The 27,912-nt window shown below is 63.0% G+C and overlaps 1 protein-coding gene across 1 annotated transcript; it reads left to right on the forward strand.

The window, feature by feature from the left end:
• The first annotated feature begins 901 nt into the window (after positions 1-901).
• On the forward strand, positions 902-27,578 carry SLC25A23 (solute carrier family 25 member 23). Its single transcript, XM_084609861.1, has 10 exons — positions 902-1,328; positions 6,110-6,236; positions 15,571-15,658; positions 16,450-16,561; positions 19,610-19,768; positions 20,256-20,408; positions 20,785-20,892; positions 21,909-22,076; positions 22,549-22,699; positions 23,567-27,578. The coding sequence occupies exons 1-10, from the start codon at positions 1,134-1,136 to the stop codon at positions 23,749-23,751; spliced, it is 1,446 nt and encodes a 481-aa protein (XP_084465987.1). The 5' UTR covers positions 902-1,133; the 3' UTR covers positions 23,752-27,578.
• The last annotated feature ends 334 nt before the right edge of the window (positions 27,579-27,912 follow it).

The following is a 27,912-nucleotide window of genomic DNA, read 5'->3' on the forward strand; positions in this document are numbered from 1 at the left end:
TAGCTGAGCAGGGATGACCCCACGGGCAGTAATCGGCCAAACCCCATGCACCCATCCCTGATGGGCCTCCACACTCCTGCCCATAGGAGACCCTTTCTCTGGGCAAGCCGGGCCTCTGGTGTCCCTGACCCATCAGGGCCATGGCCTCTCCACTGTGGCTGCCAGTGCAGGGGCCAGCTAGCACCGATCACAGGGAGTTGACTTGCATGCTGCGGGCAAGCTGGGCTGAGACCCCCCCAGGTTTGTTTCACATGCAGGCTGCCAAGCAGCCGTGGGCTGGGAACAATCCTGTATCCCCAACTAGCAGCCAGGCGGTGAAAGTCTCCACAACATGCTCTTTGTCCAAAGGCCATGTGTCCTGGTCACATCAGGAGACAGTGGCAGAGCTGGGAATAGAACCCAGGAGTCCTGGCTCCCCAGCCCCTCCCCCGCTCTAACCACTAGACCCCACTCCGCTCCCAGAGCTGGAGATAGGACCCAGGAATCCTGACTCACAGCTTCCCCCCCCCCCCCCGCCCAGCAGGCTCCACTCTCCTCCAGGAGACAGGAGAACCCAGGAGTCCGGACTCCCGGCCCCACCCAATTCTAACTCGCTAGAGTCGCCTCCTCTCCACAAACCAGGAAAAGAACCCAGGAGTTCTGACTCCCAGCCCCCCTGCTCTAACCACTAGCCCCCACCCCCCTCCCAGGGCTGGGGATAGGACCCAAGAGTCCAGGCTCCCGTTCCTTCGTTCACTTTCCCGGGCAGCGGAGAGCCCCTAGCACAATGGGAAAGGCCCAGGACTCCTGGGTTCCATATGCCCTTCCCCCGAAGAGAGGAGAAGCGCCGGGGGGGCGGGCGGAGGGAAGGTTTTGGGGGAGGAGGAAACAATCTCCGTGGGAGGCGACTGCAACCAGCGCATTGTGCCATGCCCTGGCGCCGGAGGCGCTGCTTTCCCCGGAGCCTGGCAGGGATCCTGCTGTCCCGGGCGTGAGCGGAGCCCCGGGGTCCCCCGCGCTTCCAGGCCATGCAGCGCCGGGCCGTGCAGCCCAGCCCCAGCCCCTGGGGACGGGCTCGGAGTCGCTAGGAGCCCAGCCCGCCGGTCTGGCATGCGGGGTCCCCCCAGCCCTGGGGCTTAGCGGGGGGCGCCGCCATGCGGGGTGCCCGGGATGGGGGGCCGGCGCCGTGGCGGGCGCTGTGCCAGGACAGCCGGGACCCCGAGCGCCAGAAGCACTGGGCCGAGCTCTTCGACCAGCTGGACACCAACAAGGACGGGCGGGTGGACATCAACGAGCTGCGGGAGGGCCTGGCGCGGATGGGCATGAATGCCAGCTCCCAAGCTGAACAGGTAAGGGCGGGACGGGCCCCTGCCACTGGGGGAGCCAGGGGGCTGAGGGTGCCTTCTGGCTGGCAGGGACTGTCACAGCTTCACTGTACAGTGGGGAAACTGAGGCATGGAGTAAGGGGGGGGACATGCCCAGGGTCATGCAGTGAATCAGTGGCAGGGCTGGGAATAAAACCCAGGAGTTGTGGCTTCCCGCCCCCATTGCTCTAACCCACCAGACGCTCCTTCTCCAAACAGAATAGAACCCAGGAGTTCTGGCTCTCAGCTTCCTCCTGCTCTAAGCACTACAGCCCCCCACCCCAAACTGAGAATAGAACTTAGGAGTTCTGGCCCCCAGCCCCCATTGCTCTAACCCACCAGACTGTTCCCCCTCCAAACAGAATAGAACCCAGGAGTTCTGACCCCCAGCCCCCATTGCTCTAACCCACCAGACTGTTCCCCGTCCAAACGGAATAGAACCCAGGAGTTCTGGCTCCCAGCCCCCATTGCTCTAACCCACCAGACCCCCCCGCCCCTCCAATCTGAGAATAGAACCCAGGAGTTCTGACTCCTAGCTCCCTCCTGCTCTAACCACTAGACCCCGCTGCTTCCCATTTTGAGTACCTCCTGAGCCAGATGCTCTGCCCAGGCAGCAGGAGCAACAGGCAGAGCTGGAGAGGGACAGTGACATTGGGAGCTACTCCCCTCTTCTCCCAGCTCCCTTCCTGAGATGGGGCGAGGCAGGAACCCCGCCTCCTCTGTCCCACTGATGTTCAGGGGGCCCCAGTATCTCTCAGCAGTGGGGACTGCTCAGCTACAGGGCTGGGCTCTCCAGCTGGGAGATGTTGTTTTGACCTCTCCGTGTCAATGCATCCAGGAGAGGATGGGCATTGGGGTTATGGGGTGCAAAGGGGGGACCCTCTTTCCCCTAGCCCCTAAGACTTCGATCCCCTTTGTGCCCTGTTCCAAGGAAGAGGGAGTTATCAGAGTCCCCTCCCCTGGTGGGACAGCGCCCGCCTCTGGGAAGGGACACCTGGGGATCAGTGAGTGGGAAGATCTTGCACGCAAGCAGGGAAATGATTGACTGAGGGCACGTGTACAGAGGCATACACACACTTCAGCCCGCGTGGCAGGCACGAGCTCGAACATGTACACGTGACCACACGTGTGATGGTGTGCACCGACTCAGCTGTATGCACGCCAACACACGTGGGGCGTATGAGCACGCACGCAAGCTGTATGTGAACCGGGGCTCCCATGCACGGGTGTTTTCATGGCGGGGGAGGTGAGCCCACACCCACTTGTATATGGACACGCACACCCAGGAGTCCTCCTCTGCTCCCAGAGGTGGGCGTGGAACCCAAGAGTCCTGGAGGCCTCCCATTCCCCTTGCTAGACATTTGTCCAGAAAGTGCTCCCTGAATCATAGAATCATAAAATATCGGAGTTGGAAGGGACCTCAGGAGGGTCTAGTCCAACCCCCTGCTCCAAGCAGGACCAACCCCAACTAAATCATCCCAGCCAGGGCTTTGTCAAGCCTGACCTTGAAAACCTCCAAGGAAGGAGATTCCACCACCTCCCTAGGTAACGCATTCCAGTGCTTCACCACCCTTCTCGTGAAAAAGTTTTTCCTAATATCCAACCTAAACCTCCCCCACAGAAACTTGAGACCATTGCTCCTCGTTCTGTCATCTGCCACCACTGAGAACAGTCTAGAGCCATCCTCTCTGGAACCACCTCTCAGATAGTTGAAAGCAGCTATCAAATCCCCCCTCATTCTTCTCTTCCACAGACTAAACAATCCCAGTTCCCTCAGCCGCTCCCCATAAATCGTGTGTTCCAGTCCCCTAATCATTTTTGTTGCCCTCCGCTGGACTCTTTCCAATTTTTCCACATCCTTCTTGTAGCGTGGGGCCCAAAACTGGACACAGGACTCCAGATGAGGCCTCACCAGTGCCGAATAGAGGGGAACAATCACGTCCCTCGATCTGCTGGCCATGCCCCTACTTATACAGCCCCAAATGCCGTTAGCCTTCTTGGCAACAAGGGCACCCTGTTGACTCATATCCAGCTTCTTGTCCACTGTAACCCCTAGGTCCTTTTCTGCAGAACTGCTGCCGAGCCATTCAGTCCCTAGTCTGTAGCAGTGAATGGGATTCTTCCGTCCTAAGTGCAGGACTCTGCACTTGTCCTTGTTGAACCTCATCAGATTTCTTTTGGCCCAATCCTCCAATTTGTTTAGGGCCCTCTGTATCCTATCCCTCCCCTCCAGCGTATCTACCTCTCCGCCCAGTTTAGTGTCATCTGCAAACTTGCTGAGGGTGCAATCCACGCCATCCCCCAAATCATTAATGAAGATATTGAACAAAACCGGGTATTTTGGGTAATTCAGGGTATTTTGGTCTTTGCTTGGGGTCCCCCTAGCTTTACCCATGGGGGAGGGGGGCATTCTACTATCCCACAAACCACAGGAGGGTGTGCAAATGTCCACGTGTACACAGCTGTTCCTGTGTGAGCTTCCTCCTGCATGGCTGCACCCCATAGGTGTGTCTGCCTGTTTCTCCATGTGCAAGCCCGTGTCTGTACATACGTGTGCCCTCGTGCATACGTGTGCCCTCGTGCATACATGTGCCCTCGTGCATACGTGCATGCCTGCGTGTGCACCCCTCTGCAGGGGTGCGCCCGTTTCCATGAGTGGGCCTCGACATGCATGTGCCGCTGTGTCCTCTTGCACGTGCGCTTTATGGCCCTGCCTGGCGGTGCCCTCATGCATGCGTGTGCCCATGTGTCCTCAGGCAAGCGTGTGCGTGGTCACGTGCCCCCGTGCAGTCTTGTGAGCTTGCACCCCGTGAATGTGTCTGCGTGTTCATAACCAAGTGCGCGTGTGCTCACGTGCCCCCGTGCATTCACTTCTGTGCCGCTAGACGGCACAATCCGCCAGGCCCAGCCTGCAGCAGCTGGGGGTGGTGAGCACGACTCGGCAGGGCTTTTCCAGCCTGGGCTGACCCTCTGGCCGGCTGAGTCCATTCTGCACCCCCAGTTCTGCCCCCCCAGGCTCCAGCCAATGGGTTCGGCGGGAGTAGCCGTGGACCCCTCTGCTTAGGAAGCCCAGTGTCAGGGGAAACGGAGCTGGGGGGGTTCCGAATGAAACATACAGACAAACATGGGGAGGTATAAATAGGCCATGTCTCCGGCCTTATTTTTAGCCCATTGCTCGTGGCCTCTTTACTATCACAGAACCGCAGAGGATGGGGATCTACTGGATTCCCCGTGCCCCAATCTAGCGCCCGTCCCCAAACCCTGAGTTCTCTCACTAAAGGCTCAAAGAGCATTCTGCCAAACTCACACGGGGAGTTGGTGGCAATGATAGGAATAGAACCCAGGAGTCCTGACTCCCAATCCTTCCCACTTCTCTCCCTGGGCTTGTGACAGAACCCAGGAGTCCTGACTCCCAGCCCCTGGCTCTAACCACTAGCTCCTACTCCCCTCCCAAAGCTGGGAATAGAACCCAGGAGTCCTGACTCCTCATCCCCTTACTCCAAGCCCTGGATTACCTAATTTCCAGCCTGTCTTGATTGCACGTGCCTGGAAATGCCTCACGGAGCAAGTGCCCAAAATATGCCCTCACATCCGCCTCCGCCCGCCACTCGTCTCCTTCTCCCCCTCTCACAGAGAGGCTGGGACGTGCAAGCGAGCCGGACCGGCATGTGGAATGTAAACAGAACAAGCCGAAAATAGGTGGGCCCGATCCAGGCCCGAATAACGAGGGACTTGTGGCAAAGCCAGAGAGGCCAGCGTGGGGCTGTTGGTTCCGGTCACCTGGGCCATGGACCCCTGCCCCACCACAAGATCCCGGTGGGGTGCGGGGAGAGCACAGAGGGCTCTTATCCAAACCCCACTTCGGACACTGGTGCTTGAGGCCCGGTGGAATCCAGATCCAAACCAAGCCCAATTCTGGAGTCCTGGGCGAGGGGCAGCATGGGTCAGCGGACTGTCTCAGGACCATTGGCTAGAGGAGGGGTGTCTGGAGGCAGGACTCCTGGGTTCTCTTCCTGGCCAAGTCCCCTCCCCACTTTGTGCCTCAGTTTCCCCTGGTGGAAGTGGGGATCCTGGCACTTTGTAGAGCTGGGTTTTGCGGGGGGGTGGAGACCTCCCCTGTGACGCTGGGAACATTTGGGTTGGCCAGGAGCCAGGTGTGGAAGAGGCGGCCTCAGCTCAGGTATAATAACAACTCTGTCATTGTCAGGGGGAGACATTCCCAGGAGCACACGGCCTTGGCTTTTCCAGCATGGGCCCCGGTCCACCCTCCTGCCCCTGCCTGGTGCTCCCGACGGGTGGGTAACGCCACCCAGCGGGACGGGGGGCGGGGGCAATTCCCTGCAGTTGGCATCCTGGCGCATGGGCATCTGCCCTGCAAACTCTCTCAATTCTATGGAGGCTCGCCTGAGCACCCTTGCACACTCAGCTCACACACGACCTTGCACACTCGCCCTCCCGCCTACCTGCGCTCACACACAGTAACACATGCAACCAATCTGATATTTCCTCGGGGGATACACAGCCTCTCACCACCACCACCCCGCCGGTGTGTGTGTTCTGCCACAAACACACCTTCTCCCACAATCCACGTGTCACACACAGAGGATGCCCCCTTCCCCCTCTAACCACTAGACCCCACTCCCCTCCCAGAGCCAGGCTTAGAACCCAGGAGTCCTGGCTCTCAGCAGTCGAGGTGGGATGTCGGGCAGCAGGTCCGAGGCGTGTGGGGGGGGGCCGGCCTGTCCTCACACCCGCTGTCCCCCCAGGAGATCCTGCGCGAGGGCGACACGGACCAGGACGGAGAGCTGGACTTTGAGGAGTTCGTGTGTTACCTGCAGGAGCGAGAGCGAAAGCTGCGGCTCATGTTCCACAGCCTGGACCGCAACAACGATGGTACGTGCCCCCCCCCCCCCGCCGCCTCCCTTCCCTGCGTGTCCCCCCCCCGCCCCCCACAGCCTCCCTTCCCTGCGTCCCCTCCCCCCGCCCCCCCAGCCTCCCGTCCCTGCGTCCCCTCCCCTGCCCCCCCAGCCTCCCGTCCCTGCGTCGCCCTCCCCCTGTCCCCCACCCCCCGCCGCCTCCCTTCCCTGCGGCCCCCCCCGCCGCCTCCTGTCCCTGCGTCGCCCTCCCCCCGCCCCCCACAGCCTCCCTTCCCTGCGTCCCCTCCCCTGCCCCCCCAGCCTCCCGTCCCTGCGTCACCCTCCCCCTGTCCCCCACCCCCACAGCCTCCCTTCCCTCTGTCGCCCTCCCCCTGTCCCCCCCCCACCGCCTCCCTTCCCTGCGGCCCCCCCCGCCACCTCCCGTCCCTGCGTCGCCCTCCCCCTGCCCCCCACCCCCACAGCCTCCCTTCTCTGAGTTCCCTCCCCCTGCCCCCCACCGCCTCCCTCCCTCTGCCCCCCCAGCCTCCCTTCCCTGCCTCCCTTCCCCCCGCCCCCCACAGCCTCCCTTCTCTGAGTTCCCTCCCCCTGCCCCCCCGCCGCCTCCCTTCCCTGCATCCCTTCCCCCCGTCCCCCACAGCCTCCCATCCCTGCGTCGCCCTCCCCCTGCCCCCCGCCCCCCACAGCCTCCCTTCTCTGAGTTCCCTGCCCCCCCGCCTCCCTTCCCTGCATCCCTGCCCCCACCCCCTGTCACCCACAGCCTCCCTTCCCTGCTTTCCCTCCCCTGCCCCCCCAGCCTCCCTTCCCTGCCTCCCTTCCCTGTGTTCCCTTCCCTGCCTCCCTTCCCCCCGCCCCCCACAGCCTCCCTTCCCCCTGGCCCCCACAGCCTCCCTTCCCTGCGTCTCCTTCCCTGTGTCGCCCTCCCCCTGCCCCCCACAGCCTCCCTTCCCTGCTTTCCCTCCTCTGCCCCCCCAGCCTCCCTTCCCTGCCTCCCTTCCCCCCGCCCCCCACAGCCTCCCTTCGCCCCACCTCCCACAGCCTCCCTTCCCTGCGTCCCTTCCCCCTGTCCCCCACAGCCTCCTGTCCCTGCGTCACCCTCCCCCTGCCCCCCGCCCCCCACAGCCTCCCTTCCCTCTGTCACCCTCCCCCTGTCCCCCACAGCCTCCCTTCCCTGCGTCCCTTCCCCCGTCCCCCACAACCTCCCTTCCCTGTGTTCCCTCCCCCTGCCCCCTCCCTTCCCTGCGTCCCTTCCCCCCAGCCCCTCTTCCCTGCGTCCCCTCCTCCTGCCCCCCACAGCCTCCCTTCCCTGCTTTCCCTCCCCTGCCCCCCAGCCTCCCTTCCCTGCCTCCCTTCCCCCCACCTCCCACAGCCTCCCTTCCCTGCGTCCCTTCCCCCCGCCCCCCACAGCCTCCCTTCCCTGCTTTCCCTCCCCTGCCCCCCAGCCTCCCTTCCCTGCCTCCCTTCCCCCCACCTCCCACAGCCTCCCTTCCCTGCGTCCCTTCCCCCCGCCCCCCACAGCCTCTCTTCCCTGCGTCCCCTTCCCTGTGTCGCCCTCCCCCTGCCCCCCACAGCCTCCCTTCCCTGCGTCCCCTCCCCTGCCCCCCGCCCCCCACAGCCTCCCTTCTGTGGGTTCCCTCCCCCTGCCCTCTGCCGCCTCGCTTCCCTGCATCCCTTCCCCCGCCCCGCACAGCCTCCCTTCCCTGTGTTCCCTCCCCTTGCCCCCCACTCCCCTTGCCGCCTCCCTTCCCTGCGTCGCCCTCCCGTGCCCCCCCCCGCTCCCCTTGCCCCCTTCCTTCCCTGCGTTCCCTCCCCCTGCCCTCTGCCGCCCCCCTTTCCCCTGCCCCCCACAGCCTCCCTTCCCTGCGTTGCCCTCCCCACTGCTGCCCCAACCTCCCCTCCCTCCCCCATTGCCTCCGCCTCCGCTACCTCCCTCCGCTACCTCCCTTCTCCCTCCCTCCATCCCCCTCCCCACTGCTCCCCCAACAGCCCCTCCCCCACTTCCATACCTCCCTCCATCCCCCACCCCACCACTCCCTCTTCCCCTTCAGTCCCTCTCTCCCATCAGCCCTCCTCTCCCTCTTTCCCCTCCCTTCTTTCCTCTCTTTCTCCCCCCAAGCCCTGCCCTCCTCTGGTCTTCCTCTGGCTTCTCTTCCCCCTGCCCCCCCCCCCCACTTCTCTCTCTCTCTGGCCCCGGTTGCTCCATGCCCTACGCTCAGTGGTGGGGACCAAGATGGCTCGAAGCCTGGGGATCTGGGCTTGGGCTCCTTGCATCTGCTCTCCGTGGCCCCTGCGGGGCAGTGAATCGCCAGGGCACAGAGGAATCCAGCCCCCCCCTGCTCCCCAGGGCCACCGGGCCCCACTCCCCTCATGCGCCCCAGGGCCACCTAGTCATGTCCCCACCCAGTCCCTGACACTGCTCCCGTCTGTCCCCTGGGCATGGGGCTCAGATCCGCCACCCATGCCAGGGGCCTGGGAGCAGGGTCCATGAGCCAGCTCTGCAGCAGCCGGGTGGACCCCCCCGCGTTGTGCAAAGGGGACTATTCGGGGTCCCCTTTGCACTGCTGGAGGGGCCCGAGGGACAGAGGATCGGGCCTGTCTCGGTCCGTTCCAGCTTCCTTCCCTGGTTCCCTCAGGCCGTCGCCAGCCGAATCTGACTCCCACGAGCCCCACCCAGGCCCCTGGGTTGCTCCCTCAAGGAGCCCCATTGTGTTTGAAGGGACGATCCTGAATGGGACGGGGCCCGGTGCCAGGCTCCGCACCGCCCGGGGCTGCTCACGTCCCTGTTCACCTGCTAACAGGTGACGAGCCCCTGACGGCAGCCTCCCGATCTTTGCTCATTGTGTCTCCAATGGGAGCGTCCCCTGCCCTGGGAAAGGAGGGGGAGTCTAGTGGTTAGAGCAGGGGGAGCTGGGAGCCAGGGCTCCTGGGTTCTATCCCCAGCTCGGGAGAGGGTCCGTCGGTCTCTGTCTGTCTGTCTCTCTGTCTAGGAGCTTCTTCCCCTCTCGGTTTCAGACCGGTTTCCTGTTGCGTCTGGCCGCTCAGGGGGTGGCAGGTGTCCAAAGCTCCCTGTCGCCTGGGTGAACCAGGGGGTGCTGGGGGATGGGTGCGGAGCCCTGCGTCGATGGGCATGGGTGAGATCTGGCCGCCCTAGAGAGACAGGGTTGAGGGTCAAGTCCAGTTGGGTCTAAGGCCTGAGGCCTCATGATGAGTGAGATATAAATATGGGGGGCTCGGTTACCTTTGGGTGTAAACCCGACAGAGTCCTCTTGAAATCAGTGGAGCGACTCTGCATTTACACTGGTGGTAGTGAGAAGGGAATATGTCCCAGTAAGTCAAGTAGTTAGAGTGGGGGGCGGGGCTGGGAGTCAGGACTCCTGGCTTCTATCCCTGGCTCTGGGAGGGGAGTGGGGTCTAGTGGTTAGAGCAGGGAGGTTCTTGGGAACCAGGACTCCTGGGTTCTCTGGGAGCCAGGGCTCCTGTTTCCGGCACCCAATCTCAGTTGAAGGCTTCTGGGCACTACCATAACAACACACACCGTGCCCCTGGCTTACGCGATCTCTTCATCCCCCTCTCGTCCAGGGCCTCCTTGCTGGGACTGCCAGCCCATGGGTCCCTTCGATGGGGCCCTGGGGTCAGGAGCCGGACTGAGACCCAACCAACTCGGTTCACATGGCGTGGGGGGTGCAGGGCGTTAGATTGGAAGCAGCTTCCAGCCTGAGACAGGGATGGATCTGGGCTGGTGCCAGGGAATTAAAGGACTCCCAGCCACTTGATCCCCACCCCCACCTGGCTCTTTTGAACCCCTCCCCTTCCCAGCCAGGAGCTTGGGGGTGGGAGTTTGCCCCCTCCCCGCAGCCCCTATCAAGGATGAAGCTGGAGCCCTCGCTCCCCATTCTGGCCCTTCGGATCGGTCCCCTGGGGTGGGCGCCGGCCCGGGATGGCAAAGGGGGCAGGGATGCCGTGCCGTGTGTGGGCAGCGGGGAGATGAGAAGCAGGCACAGCTGGCGTCACGCCCTGGCAATTTTTAGCCTGGAGGGTGGGTGGCTTTTCAGTTCTCCCTCCGCTGGCGCTGTCAGCTGGGAGAGACACCTTCCAGGGGGTAACCCGGCCACCCAGCCAGTGCCTGCAATGCCCACCGGGGCTAGACAGGGCTACGCAGAGTCAGTGCTTGGCTGGGAGACCTCCAAGGAGCAGGCGGTGGTGCTGGGCGCCCCTAAGGGCTGCTTTTCCTCCTGGGTCAGGAATCAGCCAGTCCCTTGGGGGGCGCTCTCCCCGGTAGTCAGTGCTTGCCCCAGCATGGCCCTAGGGGGCGCTGTGCTGCAGGGTGGGGGTTCGCTAGGGGGCGCTCTCCCCTGGCACTCAGTGCGAACCCCAGCGTGGCCCTAGGGGGCGCTGTGCTGCAGGGTGGGGGTTCGCTAGGGGGCGCTCTCCCCTGGCACTCAGTGCGAACCCCAGCGTGGCACTAGGGGGCGCTGTGCTGCAGGGTGGGGGTTCACTAGGGGGCGCTCTCCCCTGGCACTCAGTGCGAACCCCAGCGTGGCCCTAGGGGGCGCTGTGCTGCAGAGTGGGGGTTCGCTAGGGGGCGCTCTCCCCTGGCACTCAGTGCTAACCCCAGCGTGGCCCTAGGGGGCGCTGTGCTGCAGGGTGGGGGTTCGCTAGGGGGCGCTCTCCCCTGGCACTCAGTGCTAACCCCAGCGTGGCCCTAGGGGGCGCTGTGCTGCAGGGTGGGGCTTCGCTAGGGGGCGCTCTCTCCTGGCACTCAGTGTGAACCCCAGCGTGGCCCTAGGGGGCGCTGTGCTGCAGGGTGGGGGTTCGCTAGGGGGCGCTGTGCTGCAGGGTGGGGGTTCGCTAGGGGGCGCTCTCCCCTGGCACTCAGTGCTAACCCCAGCGTGGCCCTAGGGGGCGCTGTGCTGCAGGGTGGGGCTTCGCTAGGGGGCGCTCTCTCCTGGCACTCAGTGTGAACCCCAGCGTGGCCCTAGGGGGCGCTGTGCTGCAGGGTGGGGGTTCGCTAGGGGGCGCTGTGCTGCAGGGTGGGGGTTCGCTAGGGGGCGCTCTCCCCTGGCACTCAGTGCTAACCCCAGCGTGGCCCTAGGGGGCGCTGTGCTGCAGGGTGGGGGTTCGCTAGGGGGCGCTCTCCCCGGTAGTCAGTGCTTGCCCCAGCATGGCCCTAGGGGGCGCTGTGCTGCAGGGTGGGGCTTTGCTAGGGGGCGCTCTCTCCTGGCACTCAGTGTGAACCCCAGAGTGGCCCTAGGGGGTGCTGTGCTGCAGGGTGGGTGTTCGCTAGGGGGCGCTCTCTCCTGGCACTCAGTGCGAACCCCAGCGTGGCCCTAGGGGGCGCTGTGCTGCAGGGTGGGGGTTCGCTAGGGGGCGCTCTCCCCGGTAGTCAGTGCTTGCCCCAGCATGGCCCTAGGGGGCGCTGTGCTGCAGGGTGGGGCTTCGCTAGGGGGCGCTCTCTCCTGGCACTCAGTGTGAACCCCAGAGTGGCCCTAGGGGGTGCTGTGCTGCAGGGTGGGTGTTCGCTAGGGGGCGCTCTCTCCTGGCACTCAGTGCGAACCCCAGCGTGGCCCTAGGGGGCGCTGTGCTGCAGGGTGGGGGTTCGCTAGGGGGCGCTCTCCCCTGGCACTCAGTGCGAACCCCAGCGTGGCACTAGGGGGCGCTGTGCTGCAGGGTGGGGGTTCGCTAGGGGGCGCTCTCCCCTGGCACTCAGTGCGAACCCCAGCGTGGCCCTAGGGGGCGCTGTGCTGCAGGGTGGGGGTTCGCTAGGGGGCGCTCTCCCCTGGCACTCAGTGCTAACCCCAGCGTGGCCCTAGGGGGCGCTGTGCTGCAGGGTGGGGGTTCGCTAGGGGGCGCTCTCCCCTGGCACTCAGTGCGAACCCCAGCGTGGCCCTAGGGGGCGCTGTGCTGCAGGGTGGGGCTTCGCTAGGGGGCGCTCTCTCCTGGCACTCAGTGTGAACCCCAGCGTGGCCCTAGGGGGCGCTGTGCTGCAGGGTGGGGGTTTGCTAGGGGGCGCTCTCCTCTGGTACTCAGTGCGAACCCCAGCATGGCACTAGGGGGCGCTGTGCTGCAGGGTGGGGGTTCGCTAGGGGGCGCTCTCCTCTGGCACTCAGTGCAAACCCCAGCGTGGCCCTAGGGGGTGCTGTGCTGCAGAGTGGGGGTTCGCTAGGGGGCGCTCTCCCCTGGCACTCAGTGCGAACCCCAGCGTGGCACTAGGGGGCGCTGTGCTGCAGGGTGGGGGTTCGCTAGGGGGCGCTCTCCCCTGGCACTCAGTGCGAACCCCAGCGTGGCCCTAGGGGGCGCTGTGCTGCAGGGTGGGGTTTCGCTAGGGGGCGCTCTCCCCTGGCACTCAGTGCTAACCCCAGCGTGGCCCTAGGGGGCGCTGTGCTGCAGGGTGGGGGTTCGCTAGGGGGCGCTCTCCCCTGGCACTCAGTGCTAACCCCAGCGTGGCCCTAGGGGGCGCTGTGCTGCAGGGTGGGGCTTCGCTAGGGGGCGCTCTCTCCTGGCACTCAGTGTGAACCCCAGCGTGGCCCTAGGGGGTGCTGTGCTGCAGAGTGGGGGTTCGCTAGGGGGCGCTCTCCCCTGGCACTCAGTGCGAACCCCAGCATGGCACTAGGGGGCGCTGTGCTGCAGGGTGGGGGTTCGCTAGGGGGCGCTCTCCTCTGGCACTCAGTGCGAACCCCAGCATGGCACTAGGGGGCGCTGTGCTGCAGGGTGGGGGTTCGCTAGGGGGCGCTCTCCTCTGGCACTCAGTGCAAACCCCAGCGTGGCCCTAGGGGGTGCTGTGCTGCAGGGTAGGGGCAGCTCTCCCCTCCCAGTGTGGGCTGGCCCCAAAGCCCCAGGAGGAGGTTCTCTGTTACAGCTAAGGTCTGGGCAGCGACTGCAGATTCTGTATCACTTTTGCGAGTATCATGGATATTATTGGCCCCATTCCCTGATTAAATTCCACTGACCTCAGCTCCCCCTTGCAGTTTCTTCTTGGCTCAGGATTATCCTCCGCAGCCCGCCCTGGACTGCAGTGCAGCGCTGCCGTGTGCTGGCAGGCGGCCGCCATGTCCCACCCCAGAGGCGGCTGCGTTGCCAGAGCCGGCTGGAAGCGATCCCTGCGTCTCCCATGTGCGGAAGCACTTGAAGTTGAAAGTCGCTTTAAGATGTTCTCTCACGTTTAGCGACTATGGGAACAGGAATATGAGAACTGGTGAGAGACCGAGGTCTCACGTAGGTACTAATTATCGGTCTTGTTACAAGCCCCATCGTCCTGATGGGGGAAACTGAGGCACACAGCACTACAGGAGTCTGTAGCAGAGCAGTGAATTGAACTCAGCTCTGCCAGGTCCCAGGCTAGTGCTCTAACCCCTAGGCCACCCTTCCCGCCTATGTAGGGGGGTGAGGGATGGATGGGGATAGGTTAGCTCTCGTCTCTCTGGTTCAGGGGTTACTGGGATAGTATTGGATGGATGAATGATCTTGGGATGGGAGTGGCAGAGGGTGGGTGGATGGAAGGATGGGGCTGGCACAGGATGGGTGGATGGGGCCGGCAGAGGGTGGGTGGACGATACCACGGCAAAGCAGACAGCTCCGAGCCCTCTGTCTGTGCCCCATGCCATGCAGACCGAGAACTTCCTAGGGCCGGATCCCCCACCGTCCCCTCCCTGCGCTCTGCGCCGGCTGCTCCATGCCCCTGGGATCTCAGCCCTTCCCACGCTGGGCTCCATGCCGCCGGCTGGACTCAGCCGCTGAGAGGCCACGTCCCCAGCCTCTAGCTAAGGGCCTGGCAAGGAAATCAGCTGGGGATTAATGCTAAGGACCTTAGTTCTCCGAACTGAACTGAGCCCCTTATGTAGGAGGCCCCTCCTGGCCAGCACGTGGAGGTGGCTCACGGAGGCCTGCGGCTGTTTGATCTTGGGGATCCCTGCCCAGGTGGGGGTGAGGGGCCCTGAACCGAAGCCTCCCTGGGCTCCACCGAGCATGTGCACAGGGTGGCTGGCTCCTGTTAGCACTGGGAGAGGGGGTGGGTGTAAACATGCCAGACCCATCAGCTGCCCCTCTGCCTCACCTGGCAGAGCATTGCGTTGGCAGAGCTGGCAGCTGCAAGTGCTGGGCCCTGGGCTGTGCTCAGCTGGGACAGCAGCAGGTGGTTGCCCACGCGGGTGGCTTGGGGAGGCGCCAGCCGATCGATCAGGGTGGCTTTAATCTCTGCACCAGGGTGGCCAGTGAAGAGCTGCACCCAGATAAATACATTTCTCTCCACTTTCCCCTCTGTTCCCTTTTTCCTTCTCTTCCTCCGTTTTCCCGTACCCCTCCTCCGTCTTTCCCTAGGGAAGGTGTTTTCTAAGTGATTCTCCATCCCCCCCGCTCCCCCCACACTCTTTCATTTTCTTTTTCTCTCACTCTTTCTTCCAGATAGGATTTACTTTGATTTGCCCTCCCCTCAGTCCCATTCCCTCTTTGGCCTCCCCTCTGGGCTCACCCTCCACCTTGGATCGCTCTTCCGCCCCGCACAGAGTGGGGCCCGCCGGGCAGGACGCAGCTGGGGGTGCACATGGAGAGAGGGGGCACACACTTGCACAGATGCACGTGCGTGCACAGAGATGGGGGTCTGCTCGGATGTCCCATCGTGCAGGGCCAGAGACACCCCCGTGTTCACACGCCTTGGGCCCGCACACGCCCATGCCCACATGCATGCATGGCCCCACGTGCCCCCCCCCCCCAGATCCAGACCTCACACCAGGAGCCCAGCTGCCCCTCCCTCCCTGCCCCCATTGGCGCTCCCACCCGCTCGGGACCCCCTAAAGAGGCCAGCTGCTGAGCCCAGGGCAGACTGGGGCTGGGGCTCTGGGGGCTGAGGCAGGGCTGGGTGAGTGCCCCCAGCCCCATTCCTCCCCCTCTGGGCAGACCTGGTGCTTTTAGGAGCTCCCAGCCCCTCGCAAGTTCACTGGCTGCAGCCTGGATTGGCCCCTCCCCGGCTGTCCCCCCACCCAGCCCCCCCACCCCACCCCTCTCTTCCAGGTGGGACACCAGCACACCCTTCTGGGGAGCTTGTTGCGGGAACCTAAGTGTTGGGTAGGCAGATTCCTCTCCCCGCTCCCTATTACGGCATGCACCCCCAAACCTATCCCGCCCCCCCCAGCCATCCCGGCCCCAGCTCTGCTTGCTGATCTCCCTGGGCATGCAGCGTGGGGGGGGTGGGATGTAGAAACAGCTCCCCGCACCTTGTCGGCCCCCCCACCTACTATTCTGTTGATGCCCCCTGTGTGCAGCTCTATAGCCCAGTAGGACCCCCCTCCCGGCCCCACCTGAATCCACCCCCCGCCCCACTGTCCCTGCTGACCTGCATGGTCCCTGTGCTTGTGCCCCAGGCCACATCGATGTGTCCGAGATCCAGCAGACATTCCACAGCCTCGGAGTCTACATCTCTCTGCAGCAGGCAGAGAAAATCCTTCAAAGGTGAGACCAGGGGCCCCCAATTCCCCCCCCCAGCTGTACGCCCCCAAACCCTGCCCTGCTGTCTGCTCGCAACTCCAGTGAGATCAGCCTCAGCTCTGCCAAACAAGCTGCATTCGTTACTGCTGCAGTCTAGTGGGGTAGAGCAGGGGGGCAGCTGGGAGCCAGGACTCCCCAGCTCTGGGAGATGAGCAGGGTTTAGTGGGTAGAGCAGGGGGCTGGGTTCCCGGACTCCTGGGTTCTCTCCCCAGCCCTGGGAGGTGAGCAGGGTTCAGTGGGTAGAGCAGGGGGCTGGGTTCCCGGACTCCTGGATTCTCTCCCCAGCCCTGGGAGGTGAGCAGGGTTCAGTGGGTAGAGTATGGGGGCTGGGTTCCCGGACTCCTGGGTTCTCTCCCCAGCTCTGGGAGGTGAGCAGCGTTCAGTGGGTAGAGTATGGGGGCGCAGGGTGCCAGGACTCCTGGCTTCTACTCTCAGCTCTAGGAGGGGAGTGGGGTCTAGTGGATAGAGCAGGGGGCTGGGTTCCCGGACTCCTGGGTTCTATTCCCAGCTCTGCCATTGATTCACAGTGGGGAGTAGTTCTGTACTTCAGCTGCCCCTGCCTGTGACTTCGGGATAATAAAACCTGCTTCCCCCGCCCCCCACTCGGCGGGGGTCTCGGTGGCTGAGCATCTGCACAGCTACCTGGGTCCCTGAGCTGGTGGGGGCTGGTACAGGCCAGCGAGGGGGGCGGGGGACGAGGGACAGGGCATGTGAACCGACCCTCACCTTGGGTGCGGCTGTTGTCTGCCTGGCAGCATGGACAAAGACGGCACCATGACCATCGACTGGCACGAGTGGAGAGACCACTTCATCCTCAACCCACTGGAGAACATGGAGGAGGTCGTCCACTACTGGAAGCACTCCATGGTGAGGTGGGGCTAGGGCCGGTCCTCAGCCGGGAGCCCAGACTCTTCTTCCCAGCTGGGAGCTCCCGGCCGGTCCCGGGAGACCCCCAGGTACCCCTCACTGCCCAGCCAATGCGCTCCATCAACGCGCCCGTTCGTATCTCCACCAGGAACTAGGCCGAGACCCGCCGGCTCGTGTCCCCAACCTGAGGGTGCCCGGCTGGGCTGGAATAGGACCAGCAACCCGGATCCCAGCTGTTGGAGGGACAGAAGAGGGGCTAGGAATCCAGACTGCTGGGTTTTATTCCTGGCTCTGGGAGGAGAATCTAGTGGTTACAGCAGGGGGCTGGGAGCAGGACTCCTGGGTTCTCTCCCCAGCTCTGGGAGGGGAGTCTAGTAGTTAGAGCAGGGGGCTGGGAGCAGGACTCCTGGGTTCTCTCCCCAGCTCTGGGAGGGGAGTCTAGTAGTTAGAGCAGGGGGCTGGGAGCAGGACTCCTGGGTTCTCTCCCCAGCTCTGGGAGGGGAGTCTAGTAGTTAGAGCAGGGGGCTGGGAGCAGGACTCCTGGGTTCTCTCCCCAGCTCTGGGAGGGGAGTCTAGAGTTAGAGCAGGGGGCTGGGAGCAGGACTCCTGGGTTCTCTCCCCAGCTCTGGGAGGGGAGTCTAGTAGTTAGAGCAGGGGGCTGGGAGCAGGACTCCTGGGTTCTCTCCCCAGCTCTGGGAGGGGAGTCTAGAGTTAGAGCAGGGGGCTGGGAGCAGGACTCCTGGGTTTTCTCCCCAGCTCTGGGAGGGAACTGGGGTCTAGTGAGTTAGGGCAAGGTGGGGTGGAGGGGCAGGTGGCAGTCAGGACTCCTGGGTTCTATTCCTGCCACCAAGGTGCTGAGCGGCAGCAGAGGGGACCAGCCCAACGCATCCCAGTCTGCCGAAGAGCTCAATGACTCAGACTGAGCAGCCCCCTTACCCCCACCTTCTCCCCCAAGGGAGTCGTGACCTAACCCATCCCTTTGTCCCATCCCTGATCCAAGGGGGCAACAGCCCCCTTCTTAGCAGGTGCCCGGAGGCCAGAGCAGCTGGGAGGAGGCCAGTGCCGGGAGTTGGAAGGGCTGTTTCTCTTCCTGGGCTAATCTCAGCTGGCAATCAGCAAACAGGCTGCGATATATTTAACCCTGATTTATGGGCGGTGGAGGGGAGTGGATAGCTCCAGCGTTGGCACTGAAGGCTGGGACTCAGGAGTCCTCGGTTCTCTCTCCAGCTTCAGGAGAGGAGTGGAGTCCAGTGGTTACAGCGGGGGGGCTGGGAGTCAGGACTCCTGGGTTCTATTCCTTGGCTTTGGGAGCTGAGGAGTGGAGTCCAGCAGTTACAGTGGGGGGGCTGGAAGTCAGGACTCCTGGGCTTTCTTCTTGACCTCGGGCAAGTCCCTGCCCCTCCCTGTGCCTCAGTTTCCCCCTCCCCATAAAGGCAAACAGCAGGATGAGCTAGAGGGCAAAGTTCTGTCCAAGTCCCTCCTCCGCCGCAGAGCCCCCTAATCTCATTAGAGGATTTCTAGGAGGCTTTATTGCCTGCCCTGCCCTCCACACCCACTCTCACCTTCCTCCGCTCGCCCTGCCATGGAGGAACCTTCATCAGCTGCAGGGGATCCGGCTGGAGCGTGCCCCACCATGCTCCACAGGGCCGCTCTCGGGGGGCTCCCGAGGCTCCAGGAGCTGGCCGGGCTGTGGGAGGCTGAGCAGAGACGCCCCCAGGGCTTGGAGTCTATCCTGGGTGATCCCCAACGGGTAGGACATGTGGCTAGTCATCCGCAACTCAGTCCATCCCCCACTTCCTGCCAGCTGGACTCATTAAACAACACCTGCGTGCTGGGAGGCAGGACTCCTGGGTCCCCAGCTCTGGGAGGGGAGTGGTGTCTGGTGGTTAGAGCAGGGGGCTGAGAGCCAGGACTCCTCGGTTCTATCCCTGGCTCTGGGAGGGGTGTGGTCTCTAGTGGTTAGAGCAGGGGGCTGAGAGCCAGGACTCCTGGGTTCTATCCCTGGCTCTGGGAAGGGAGTGGGGTCTAGGGGGTTAGAGCAGGGAGAGGTTAGAATTCAGGGTTCTATTCCCAGCTCTGCCACTGTCTCCATGTGTGACGCTGGCCAGGTCTGTGCCTCAGTTTCCCCATCTGTATAACAGCGGTGACACCCTACCATTGCGAGGCGCTTGGCAATCCTCCTTGACACGGGACTCCGTCAACAGGAAGCAGCATTCTTAGGGCTCCAGCCACAGGGCCGTCTCAGGGGCTTTGCACACCTGAATTTTTAATCCTACTAGAGCGGGGCTCCGAGCCTGGTGCTGCATGGCTCTCGGCGTTCGTGGGCTCCCTCGACATGTGAGCCCAACGGGTGGTGCCCGGAGGAGACTCCTGGCACGCGGCGATAGAGATGGCTTAAATCCTAAACCTGGCTCCCCCAAGAGAGGAGTAGGCTTGCGCCTCATGTAGGCTACTAGTCAGTGCCCGGCTTTGGAGTCCAGCAGCATGGGGGAGGAAGCCAATGGCCACGGCGGACCCATTTCCTGCTGCTCAGAGGTGCCAAGCCCCGTAACTCATGCCGGAGCTGCAGTCCAGCCACGGATTTCCCTGCCACCCTGGCCCCACCAGTTGCCCCATGGGATCCTGGCAGGAGGAGCCCCACTCACTCGCCTCCCTTGGGGCTGTGAGACGTAATGAACGGCCAAGCTAATGAAACCCAACCTTGGACAAGCTGCAAGGCTAGCGTGAGGTCAGATTAGGTGGTGCAGCCCGGATGGTGTCGGGGGTAGGGGGAGAATTTCCCACTAGGGGGCCGGGTGCAGGTTCCGTTCCTGGCTCTATCGCTGGCCTGTTTGGTGACCTAGGGCAAATCACTTCTGCCTCCCCCCGCACCCTGTGTGCCTCAGTTTCCCCACCTGTAAAAGGGGAGTAAATGTTACTGATTTCCCTTGTGAAGCGCTTTGAGGTCAGCTGATAATAGCCAGGGGGTGCTGTTGTTTGGGGGTTTCCTTCCAGGGCTTTGCACTGTCCTTGGGGTTCTGGTTCTGATCCGCTCGTCTCTCCCGGCAGGTCCTGGACATCGGCGAATGCCTTACTGTCCCTGACGAATTCTCCGAGAAGGAGAAGAAGACGGGGATGTGGTGGAAGCAGCTGCTCGCGGGCGCCATGGCTGGGGCCGTCTCCAGAACTGGAACCGCCCCGCTGGACCGGCTTAAAGTTTTCATGCAGGTAAGTAATAAAAGGCTCCCAACTCATTGCTCGGGCCGTGGCTATAGGGAAGTGGGCATTATGTACCTGAATAGTCTGACCCTGCAGTGATGCCTATGGGCATTTGCGTGGGGTGGAATGTAGCAGCAGCTGGGCATTGATCGGTACAGTGGGGCTGCCCCCCCCAGAGGGTGCCACAAATGCACCCCATAATTCTGCATGAAGCTCTGGGGCACCCCATCTCCAAAAGGACATGGCAGAAGGAGAAGGGGTTTGGAGATGGGCAGTGAGACCGATTGGGGGGCCTCACCCCGGAGGTGGCTGCATTTCAGCACTGAACGTGCAGGCTCGGTGCAACATTGCTGTGCAGGTGTTAACCAGCTGCCATGCCCCACCCCAGAGGTGGCCGCATTCCGTGAGGCCGGGGTTCCTAACGAGGCTGGGCATCCAGCCCCTCCAAGGCGGGGCACCCTCCCCGGGCACTGATGCTGCTGCACTTCTGGCGCAGGTTCACGCCTCCAAGACCAACAACATGAACGTGTTTGGGGGGCTGAAAGGCATGATCCAGGAGGGGGGCGTCCGCTCGCTCTGGCGCGGCAATGGGATCAATGTGCTGAAGATCGCTCCTGAGTCTGCCATCAAGTTCATGGCCTATGAGCAGGTGGGTGCCGGGGGCCTGGAGCCCCGCGGGGAGGAGTACAGATACAGAGATGTCAGGGCGTCTACACTCCCCTCCTCGAGCTAAGGAGAGAACCCAGGAGTCCTGAGTCCCAGCCCCCCTAGTCTAACCCACTAGACCCCACTCCCCTCCCAGAGCTGGGGACAGAACCCAGGAATCCTGGATCACGGTCTCCAAGCTCATCCAAATGCAGACAACTTCCCCCCACCCCCCAGAATATCTTTCCCGTGGGACTACAGCCTGGGACCCCATGGTACGACCCAGCACCTGCCTTTGCCCACTAAAAGGTGGGGCGTGGATCGCAAACTGGAAAATGCCTTCAGGGCACAGGCGATTGATCTGCTGTTTCTCATCCCAGATCAAGCGGGCGATTCGTGGGCAGCAGGAGACGCTGCGGGTGCAAGAAAGATTTGTGGCCGGCTCGCTGGCCGGTGCCACTGCGCAGACGATCATCTATCCCATGGAGGTAAGGCCGCCCCGTGGACGCCGAGCCACCTCTAGGGGGCACCAATCCAGGGTTTGCATCCAGTGCGGTAGCTACAGCCTGGCCTCCTTGAAAGCTCCCCTGTCCTGTATGAAAGCAGGGACTTTGCGGTGTTATCAGAGGAATGGTTAAGGCACGGGCCTGCCATTCAAGAGACCCGAATTCAGGTCCTAGCTCTGCTACTGACTGGCCATGTGACCTTGGGCACGCCCCCCAGCCTCCCTGCCTCAGTTTCCCTAGCTGTCCAATGGGGTAATAGCAGCGTGAGCAGCACCCTGCCTGAAGATTGGGAAAGGCCAGAGACTGCGGTAATGGGATAAGTACAGACTCGTGTTTGGGGGGGCTGCAAGGCATGATCCAGGAGGGGGGCGTCCGCTGGCTGTGAGGGACTCGGTAGGGGGCGCTCTCTCTCGGACTAGGCACTGGAGAGTGCTGTACTCCGGGGCAGCAGGTGCCCAGAGCCAGTGCTGATCCAGCTGTGGCACTGGGCGGTGCTGTGCTGTGGGAGGGCGCTCCGTAGGGGGTGCTCTCTCCTCACGGTCAGTGCAGCACTAGGGGGTGCTGTGCTGCAGGGGCTCAAGAGGGGGAGCTCTCCCCTTGCAATCGGTGCTGACATGCCCAGCATGAGGCCCCGGGGGAAAGTGCCTTTCACGTGAGCTGTACGATCTCAGGCTTGCGTGCCCATGATGGTAAATAGCCCTTGAAGCTCCTTATAGAAATGGCTATCGGGCCATTAGCACATGCCCAAGCCAGATCCGAGCTTGAGAAATGCCGTTCTCCCTCCCTCAGTCCTTCCGGTGATTCCTTATTCCAGTCCTAAGCTACTCTGTCAAACAGGTTTCCTGCCCCACCCCAGAGGTAGCTACATTTCAGTACCGGCTGAGCCATTGCTATGCGGTTAGCCCGTGGCTGTGCCCCACGCCAGATGCAGCTGCATTTGTATGGCGGGCAAGGGCCGCTTGCCGTTTTCGCTATCCTGAATGAATCCGGTCCCCCAGGTGCTGAAGACCCGGCTGACCCTGCGGAAGACGGGTCAATACTCGGGGATGGCCGACTGTGCTAAGAAGATCCTGCAGAAGGAGGGAATCCGGGCCTTTTACAAGGGCTACCTGCCCAATGTGTTAGGCATCATCCCCTACGCTGGCATCGACCTGGCTATCTACGAGGTCAGGGCCCGTGGGGCCACAGGCCTGCAAATGAGGTGGAGGGGGTGGAGTCTGTTTGCCAATAGGCTCCTCCCCCACCGTTGGGTGTCAGGGTCTGAGAGCTTAGCGTGGGCACATCTGTCACACGCTGGAGTCCTGACTTCCAGGCCCCACTTCTGCTCTAACCACTAGACCCCACTCCCCTCCCAGAGCTGGGCGTGGAACCCAGGAGTCCTGACTCCCAGCCCCCCTGTTGTAATCACTAGACCCCATTCCCCTCCCAGAGCTGGGCGTGGAACCCAGGAGTCCTGACTCCCAGCCCTCCCGTGCTCTAACCACTAGACCTCATTCCCCTCCCAGAGCCGGGGGTGGAACCCAGGAGTCCTCACTGCCAATCCCGCTGCAGCCCCCCATCCCTTGCAACTCCCATCCCGCTGCTGTAGCCTGGCATCCATCCACCCCTTCGTCAGGTCTCCTCTCCTCCCTCCTGTAGACGCTGAAGAACATGTGGCTTCAGAAGTACAGCAAGAACACAGCGGACCCCGGCATCCTGGTGCTCCTGGCCTGCGGGACGATGTCCAGCACCTGCGGGCAGATAGCCAGCTACCCCCTGGCCTTGGTGAGGACCCGGATGCAAGCCCAAGGTGAGATCGGGGGACATGCACTGAGTGAGGGATGCCCTTGGGGGGGCTGGGGCAGTGGCCCAGAAACCTCGGGGATGGGCGTGGCCTAAGGACTCTGAAAGCAGAGGAGATTTCTGCATCCCAGGGCAGGACCCATGAGCTGCGCAGCTGACCCAGGTGCATTATGGGCTAGGAGAACTAGTGGTCCAATCCCTATGGGCCAGCAGACCAGGCAGCCAGGGTGGTTGGGGGACCAGCAGCAGCCCCTGTTCTGGGCTCCCTGCTTCCCGGCCTGGGGCCTTGACTAGTGGAGAGACGGGGTCTTCCCGTGCTCAGCCCTCCCCACCCCTCCCCACAGCACTTCCCCTGGACCAGCGCCTGGGGGCAGATCCATGGGGCAAGGAGCGAGTGGGAGTTCAGTGCGGGTCAGCTGCAGCGCTAGAACGAGCCGTCCCTGTGCAGCGTTGCTGTGCCCAGCTGTTGTGCCTCACCCCAGAGGCAGCTGCATTTCCATGCTGGGCAAGCCATCCCTGGGGCATATTGCTGCGTACCCAGCTGCTGGGGCCCTCTGCCTGGTTCCCTGTGTCAACAAGAGCAGCCTTGGGGCTGCTCTAACTCATGCTTCGCCCCGTGGGCCCTGGGGAGCAGAGAATAGCAGTAGCACGGCATGCTCTGGAAATGCCCCCAAGCCACCTGCTGCATGGGGGCCTGGGAGCAGGGCTGGGGCAAAGCCTCCTAAAAGCTGGGGGGGGGGAAGTCCCCTCCACAGGGAGATTTTTGAGGGTCCCCCCCCATTCCCCCATAGCCTGAGTGTAACTGAGCCTCAGGCCATGCTGGTGGGGGTGACAGTGAGTGGCAGGAAGTGACCGGGACCCCTTCTCCCTCCAGCCTCCATCGAGGGCGCCCCGCAGCCCACCATGCTGGGCCTCTTCAAGCACATCCTGTCGCGGGAGGGGGTGCTGGGCCTGTACCGGGGCATCGCCCCCAACTTCATGAAAGTGATCCCAGCCGTCAGCATCAGCTACGTGGTCTACGAGAACATGAAGCAGGTGCTGGGCGTGACGTCCAGATGAACCCGCCGGCCTGGCGGGGCACGGATGCCCCTGCCCCATGGCTTACCCCCTGCCCCCTCGCTGCACTTTGGAAGCTGACGGAGCAGGATCTGGGCCGGTGGGGGCTCCGGATCCAGGAGCGTTAAGAGGGACGCTGAGAGGTCTCAGCTACACCCCCACACACACACACCCCTCCTCCGATGCAGCGGGGCTGAGCCGGTCCAGAGGACCAAATCCAGGAGCAACCCGGGGGCGTTGCCTCTGAGCGTGCCCGGAAAGGGGAACCCCTCGCCCCACCTCTGCCACTCAGAGCATGGCTGCTGGGGGCACCCTTTGCCAGGGGGTGTGGGGGCTAGGAGCAGACCCGGGGCATTGGGGGCGGTGGGGAGGGGATTAATACAAGGCTCACGTTTTGGCTAATTTTAGTTTGAGACTTGACAAGCTCCCCCCCCCCCCACTCCAGCCCCCAGCTCTGCTTAAGGGGGCATCGCTCCTGGAAGCACATGACACATGCACAGCCCCGTTCCCTGCATGCTATGGCCTGGGGCATGGCATGTTTCCTGCACTGGGGGCTTTGCTGCCCCCCTCCTGCCCCCCAAGCACTCGCTGAGACAGCACGGTCGGGGGATCCCAGGGGAAACTCTTCCAATCAGCACTGCCACTGGATTCCAGGGGAGACTCCTCCAATCAGCATCCCCTGACTCACTACTGACACTGGATCCCGCGGGAGAATCCCTCCAATCAGCACCAACACTGGATCCCAATGGAGAGTCCTCCACTAGCCACTCTCCCCCCCGCCCCCCCAAGATACAGGACTCTAGGGGAATCCTTCTAGAAGGACTCACCGACATAGTGATCCCACTGGATCCCACTGGGGGTCCCCTCCTGTAGAGAGGGTCACCCCCCAAGTAGCGTTACCAGAGCCCAGCTGGACCCCCCTGCAACTCCCCCCAGCCCAGGAACTGCACCGGATCCCCCAAGGGGCTGCAGCCTGTGTGCATGGACCTTGCAAAAGGGGGAGGCCACATGTGACTTGCCTGGGGGGCTACCTTGAAATCAGGGCTAGCTCCAGCTTTTCCTCCATGGCCACCCATTGTCTCTCTCTGCCCCTGCCAAGGCAGGGGAGACCTGGCACTGGTAGCCTCTTCCCCTACCTGGGGGAAGCCCGGCAGCCTCAGAGGTCTCCCCTCCACACACCAAGCAGATCTCCCTCTGCGCACCAGGGGAGACCCACTGGCCTCCTGGGGCCATGGGGCAGTGGTTGAGGCAGGGCGCCGCCCTGGCACAATGGACAGGCTAAAAGCCGAGTGGTGTGGGCACGGCCCCACTGCGGGGCGGGACGCGGAGTGAGCCACACAATGTCCCCTGGCCAGGGTGGGGTGGGATGCAGTGAGGGCTTGTGGCCCCAGTGTAGCCAAGCCCAGCCCGTGGGTTACCCCAGGGCAATGTTGCCAGGGCAGATGGGGGTGAAATTCCACCCAAGCAAGGGGCAGTGCTGGGCATGTGCAGACCAGCTGCTGGGACATACCCTATCCAGCAGGGGGCAGCATGGCATGCGCACAGCTGCCCTCCTACACCCACCCCTCTCTCCACACAAGCACGCACACGAGCCGCTCTGACATATCCCATCCAGCAGAGGGCAGCGTTCTTCAGCCCCAGGGGGTCCCCTGCCACTCGCAGCACGTAGGAGCGACAGGCCGGCCAGCAGGGGGCAGCGTTTAACACACACACGCTGCTCTGCCCCCCCCCCCCGCACCCCAACTTTGGGCCGAGGTGCCATTCTAACCTGCAGGGGGCAGCTTCACCCAGCTGCCTGCGCACCGCCCCCCCCCGTATACATACTTGAGCACATGTGCAATTCCATCCACTAGGGGGCAGCACCCCCACCCCTCTCTTCAGCTCCCCTAGGGGGAGCCCCGGGGCACACACCACGGAAAGCGTCGGGCCTCTTTTGCACAGGGAGGGTTTTAACTCTGGCCCGTTACGGACTCTGCCTGGTTTTCTGTGGCCCAGGTGGAGGCCCCACCCCTCAGGTACCAAGGCAGGGGATTGCACCCCCCGCCACCCCCCGCCGGGGAGGATGGATCCCACAGACAGAATATTCTTGGGTTATGAATTTGCATCGGGGTTTTCGGTAGAGCGCCCGCCTGCGGGCTCCCCGGCCGTTTCTTTGCAATGGCTCTGCTGGGATCCGCTTGGATCCCTTTCACCAGGTTCCGAGCTGCAATCTCTTCCCCGCCACTATGGCAGCAGCAGTCACCATCTCGACCCTCTAGCAGCTCCCCCCCCCCCAGACCTTGGACGCAGACATTTTTCCGCATCAGTCCTTGGCCGGCCTGCCCCTCTCCCGTCCTGCTGACGCCAGCTCAGAGCCAAGGCCCTGGGGGAGGGGGAGTTACAGAGCCCTTTAGGCCTGCGAGGGTGTCCTAGACTCCCTGGTGGAAGGGGGCCCCTAGAGAAGACCATAAGAGCGGCCATACTGGGTCAGCCCTATGGCCCATCTACCCCGGTGTCCTGTCTTCTGACAGTGGCCAGTGCCAGGTGCTTCAGAGGGAACGAACAGAACCGAGTGGTTAGCGAGTGATCCAGCTCCAGGCCTCAGTGCTTAATTTGCAATGAAAGAGGTGCCCGCGGTCAAGCAAAAAATTTGTTTTTACTTTCATAACTGACGCAGCAAGCCCAGGGGGGCCGGGGCTCTGAACGGCCGAGCCCAGGGGGGCCGGGGCTCTGAACGGCCGAGCCCTGGCACAAATTGAGCACTGTCAGTTGTCCAGTCTCTGCTTCTGGCAGCCAGGACTGAGCGGGGTGTGGGATTGATTTGTGTTTGGAGGGGGGGCATCAGTGGGGTGAGCTCCCCCAGTAAAACCAGAGAAGAAGTCTGGGCGTAACACACACACCCCCACCCGCCGCCCCCCGAGCTGAGTCATTGGCTGGGACCAAACCTGGGACTGATGCAGGCCCCTCTGCTAATTAAGCCAAAGGACTGTTTTGCTCACTCGCAATAGCTGACTCCTGAGCAGCCATACAAAATCTGACCACTAGAGAGCAACAGAGAGACTGTTCGCCTGGGGGCACCCCCAAGCAATATTTGCAGAGCCTGGAGGGGTGCAGCGACTGGGGGGGCTGGGCGTCAGGAAGGAGTCCCCCTCCTTCCTCTGAGAGTGTGGGGCTGTTTATGGGCAGGCTGTAGGGAGGGGCCTGCTCCCAGAACGTAAGAGCAAGTGCTGAGCAGCTGAGGACTGGGGAAGTTGTGACACGGGTGGGGAAGGAGCCCATTTGGGGTGGTGCGGGGGGAGCGAGACACTGCAAACTCCTGGCACTGTTTGAAGCTTATTATTATTGCTTTAATCTTATTTAATTCCCCCCTTGCCTGCTTGAGGTTTGCGTGATGAGAGGCACAAAGGGTTAAGGAGATAGTAGGGGGCAGAGGCAGGTTCTTGGAGTGGGGCAGAAACAGCCCCTCCCAGTGTGGGGCAGAAGAATAACAGCCCTCCCCCGGTGCGGGGCAAACAGGCTTCCCAAAGGGCAATTGGTCCCTCTCCAGTAGGAGGCGCTGTGAGCACCTGGGGCGGGGCAGAGTTCGAGTTTCGCCATCCTAGCATTTCCCCTTGGAGCTGAGGACGCCTGACCCCATCCGGAGCCAGCAGCTTTGCTCCGTGGTGCCTTGCGGGGTGGCCAGTAACCGGTGGGAAGAGCACGACGCTCGCCCCATCTCAGCGGGGCCTGGCGCTGCCCCGCGCCCGCCTGCCAATGTGCTGGCTGCAGGGCTGGCTGGTAGGCCCGACTCTGCGCCCGGGGGGCTGCCACGTCAAAGGGAAAAAAGAGCTAATAAAGTTTTTTAAACTTTCCTCCTTGTTCTGTCTCTGGAGGGAGCTGGGGGGATTTTAATGGGAGTGAGGGGCTGGGATAGCTCCGTGCACCACATCAGCCAGGCTCCCCCACAGGGGCAGGCTCCACCCCCTCGGCCAAATGCATGAGCCACAGCCACCAGGGCACCCGAGTGGGTGGGCCTCTCCCAGCTGCCATGGCTAGGAGGACAGAGCATGGCAGCCGCATGGCTGTGGAACAACCCGCTCTAATAGCCTCAGAGGCCTAGGTGTGACTCCCGGCTCTGCCCCCATATTCCGCTACCAGCCCTTGAATTAGTCAGGCTATCTGGGCCTCAGTTTCCTCAGAGCAACC

Source organism: Lepidochelys olivacea (assembly GCF_965140295.1).
Source record: "Lepidochelys olivacea isolate rLepOli2 genome assembly, chromosome: 20".
Taxonomy (NCBI): domain Eukaryota; kingdom Metazoa; phylum Chordata; order Testudines; family Cheloniidae; genus Lepidochelys; species Lepidochelys olivacea.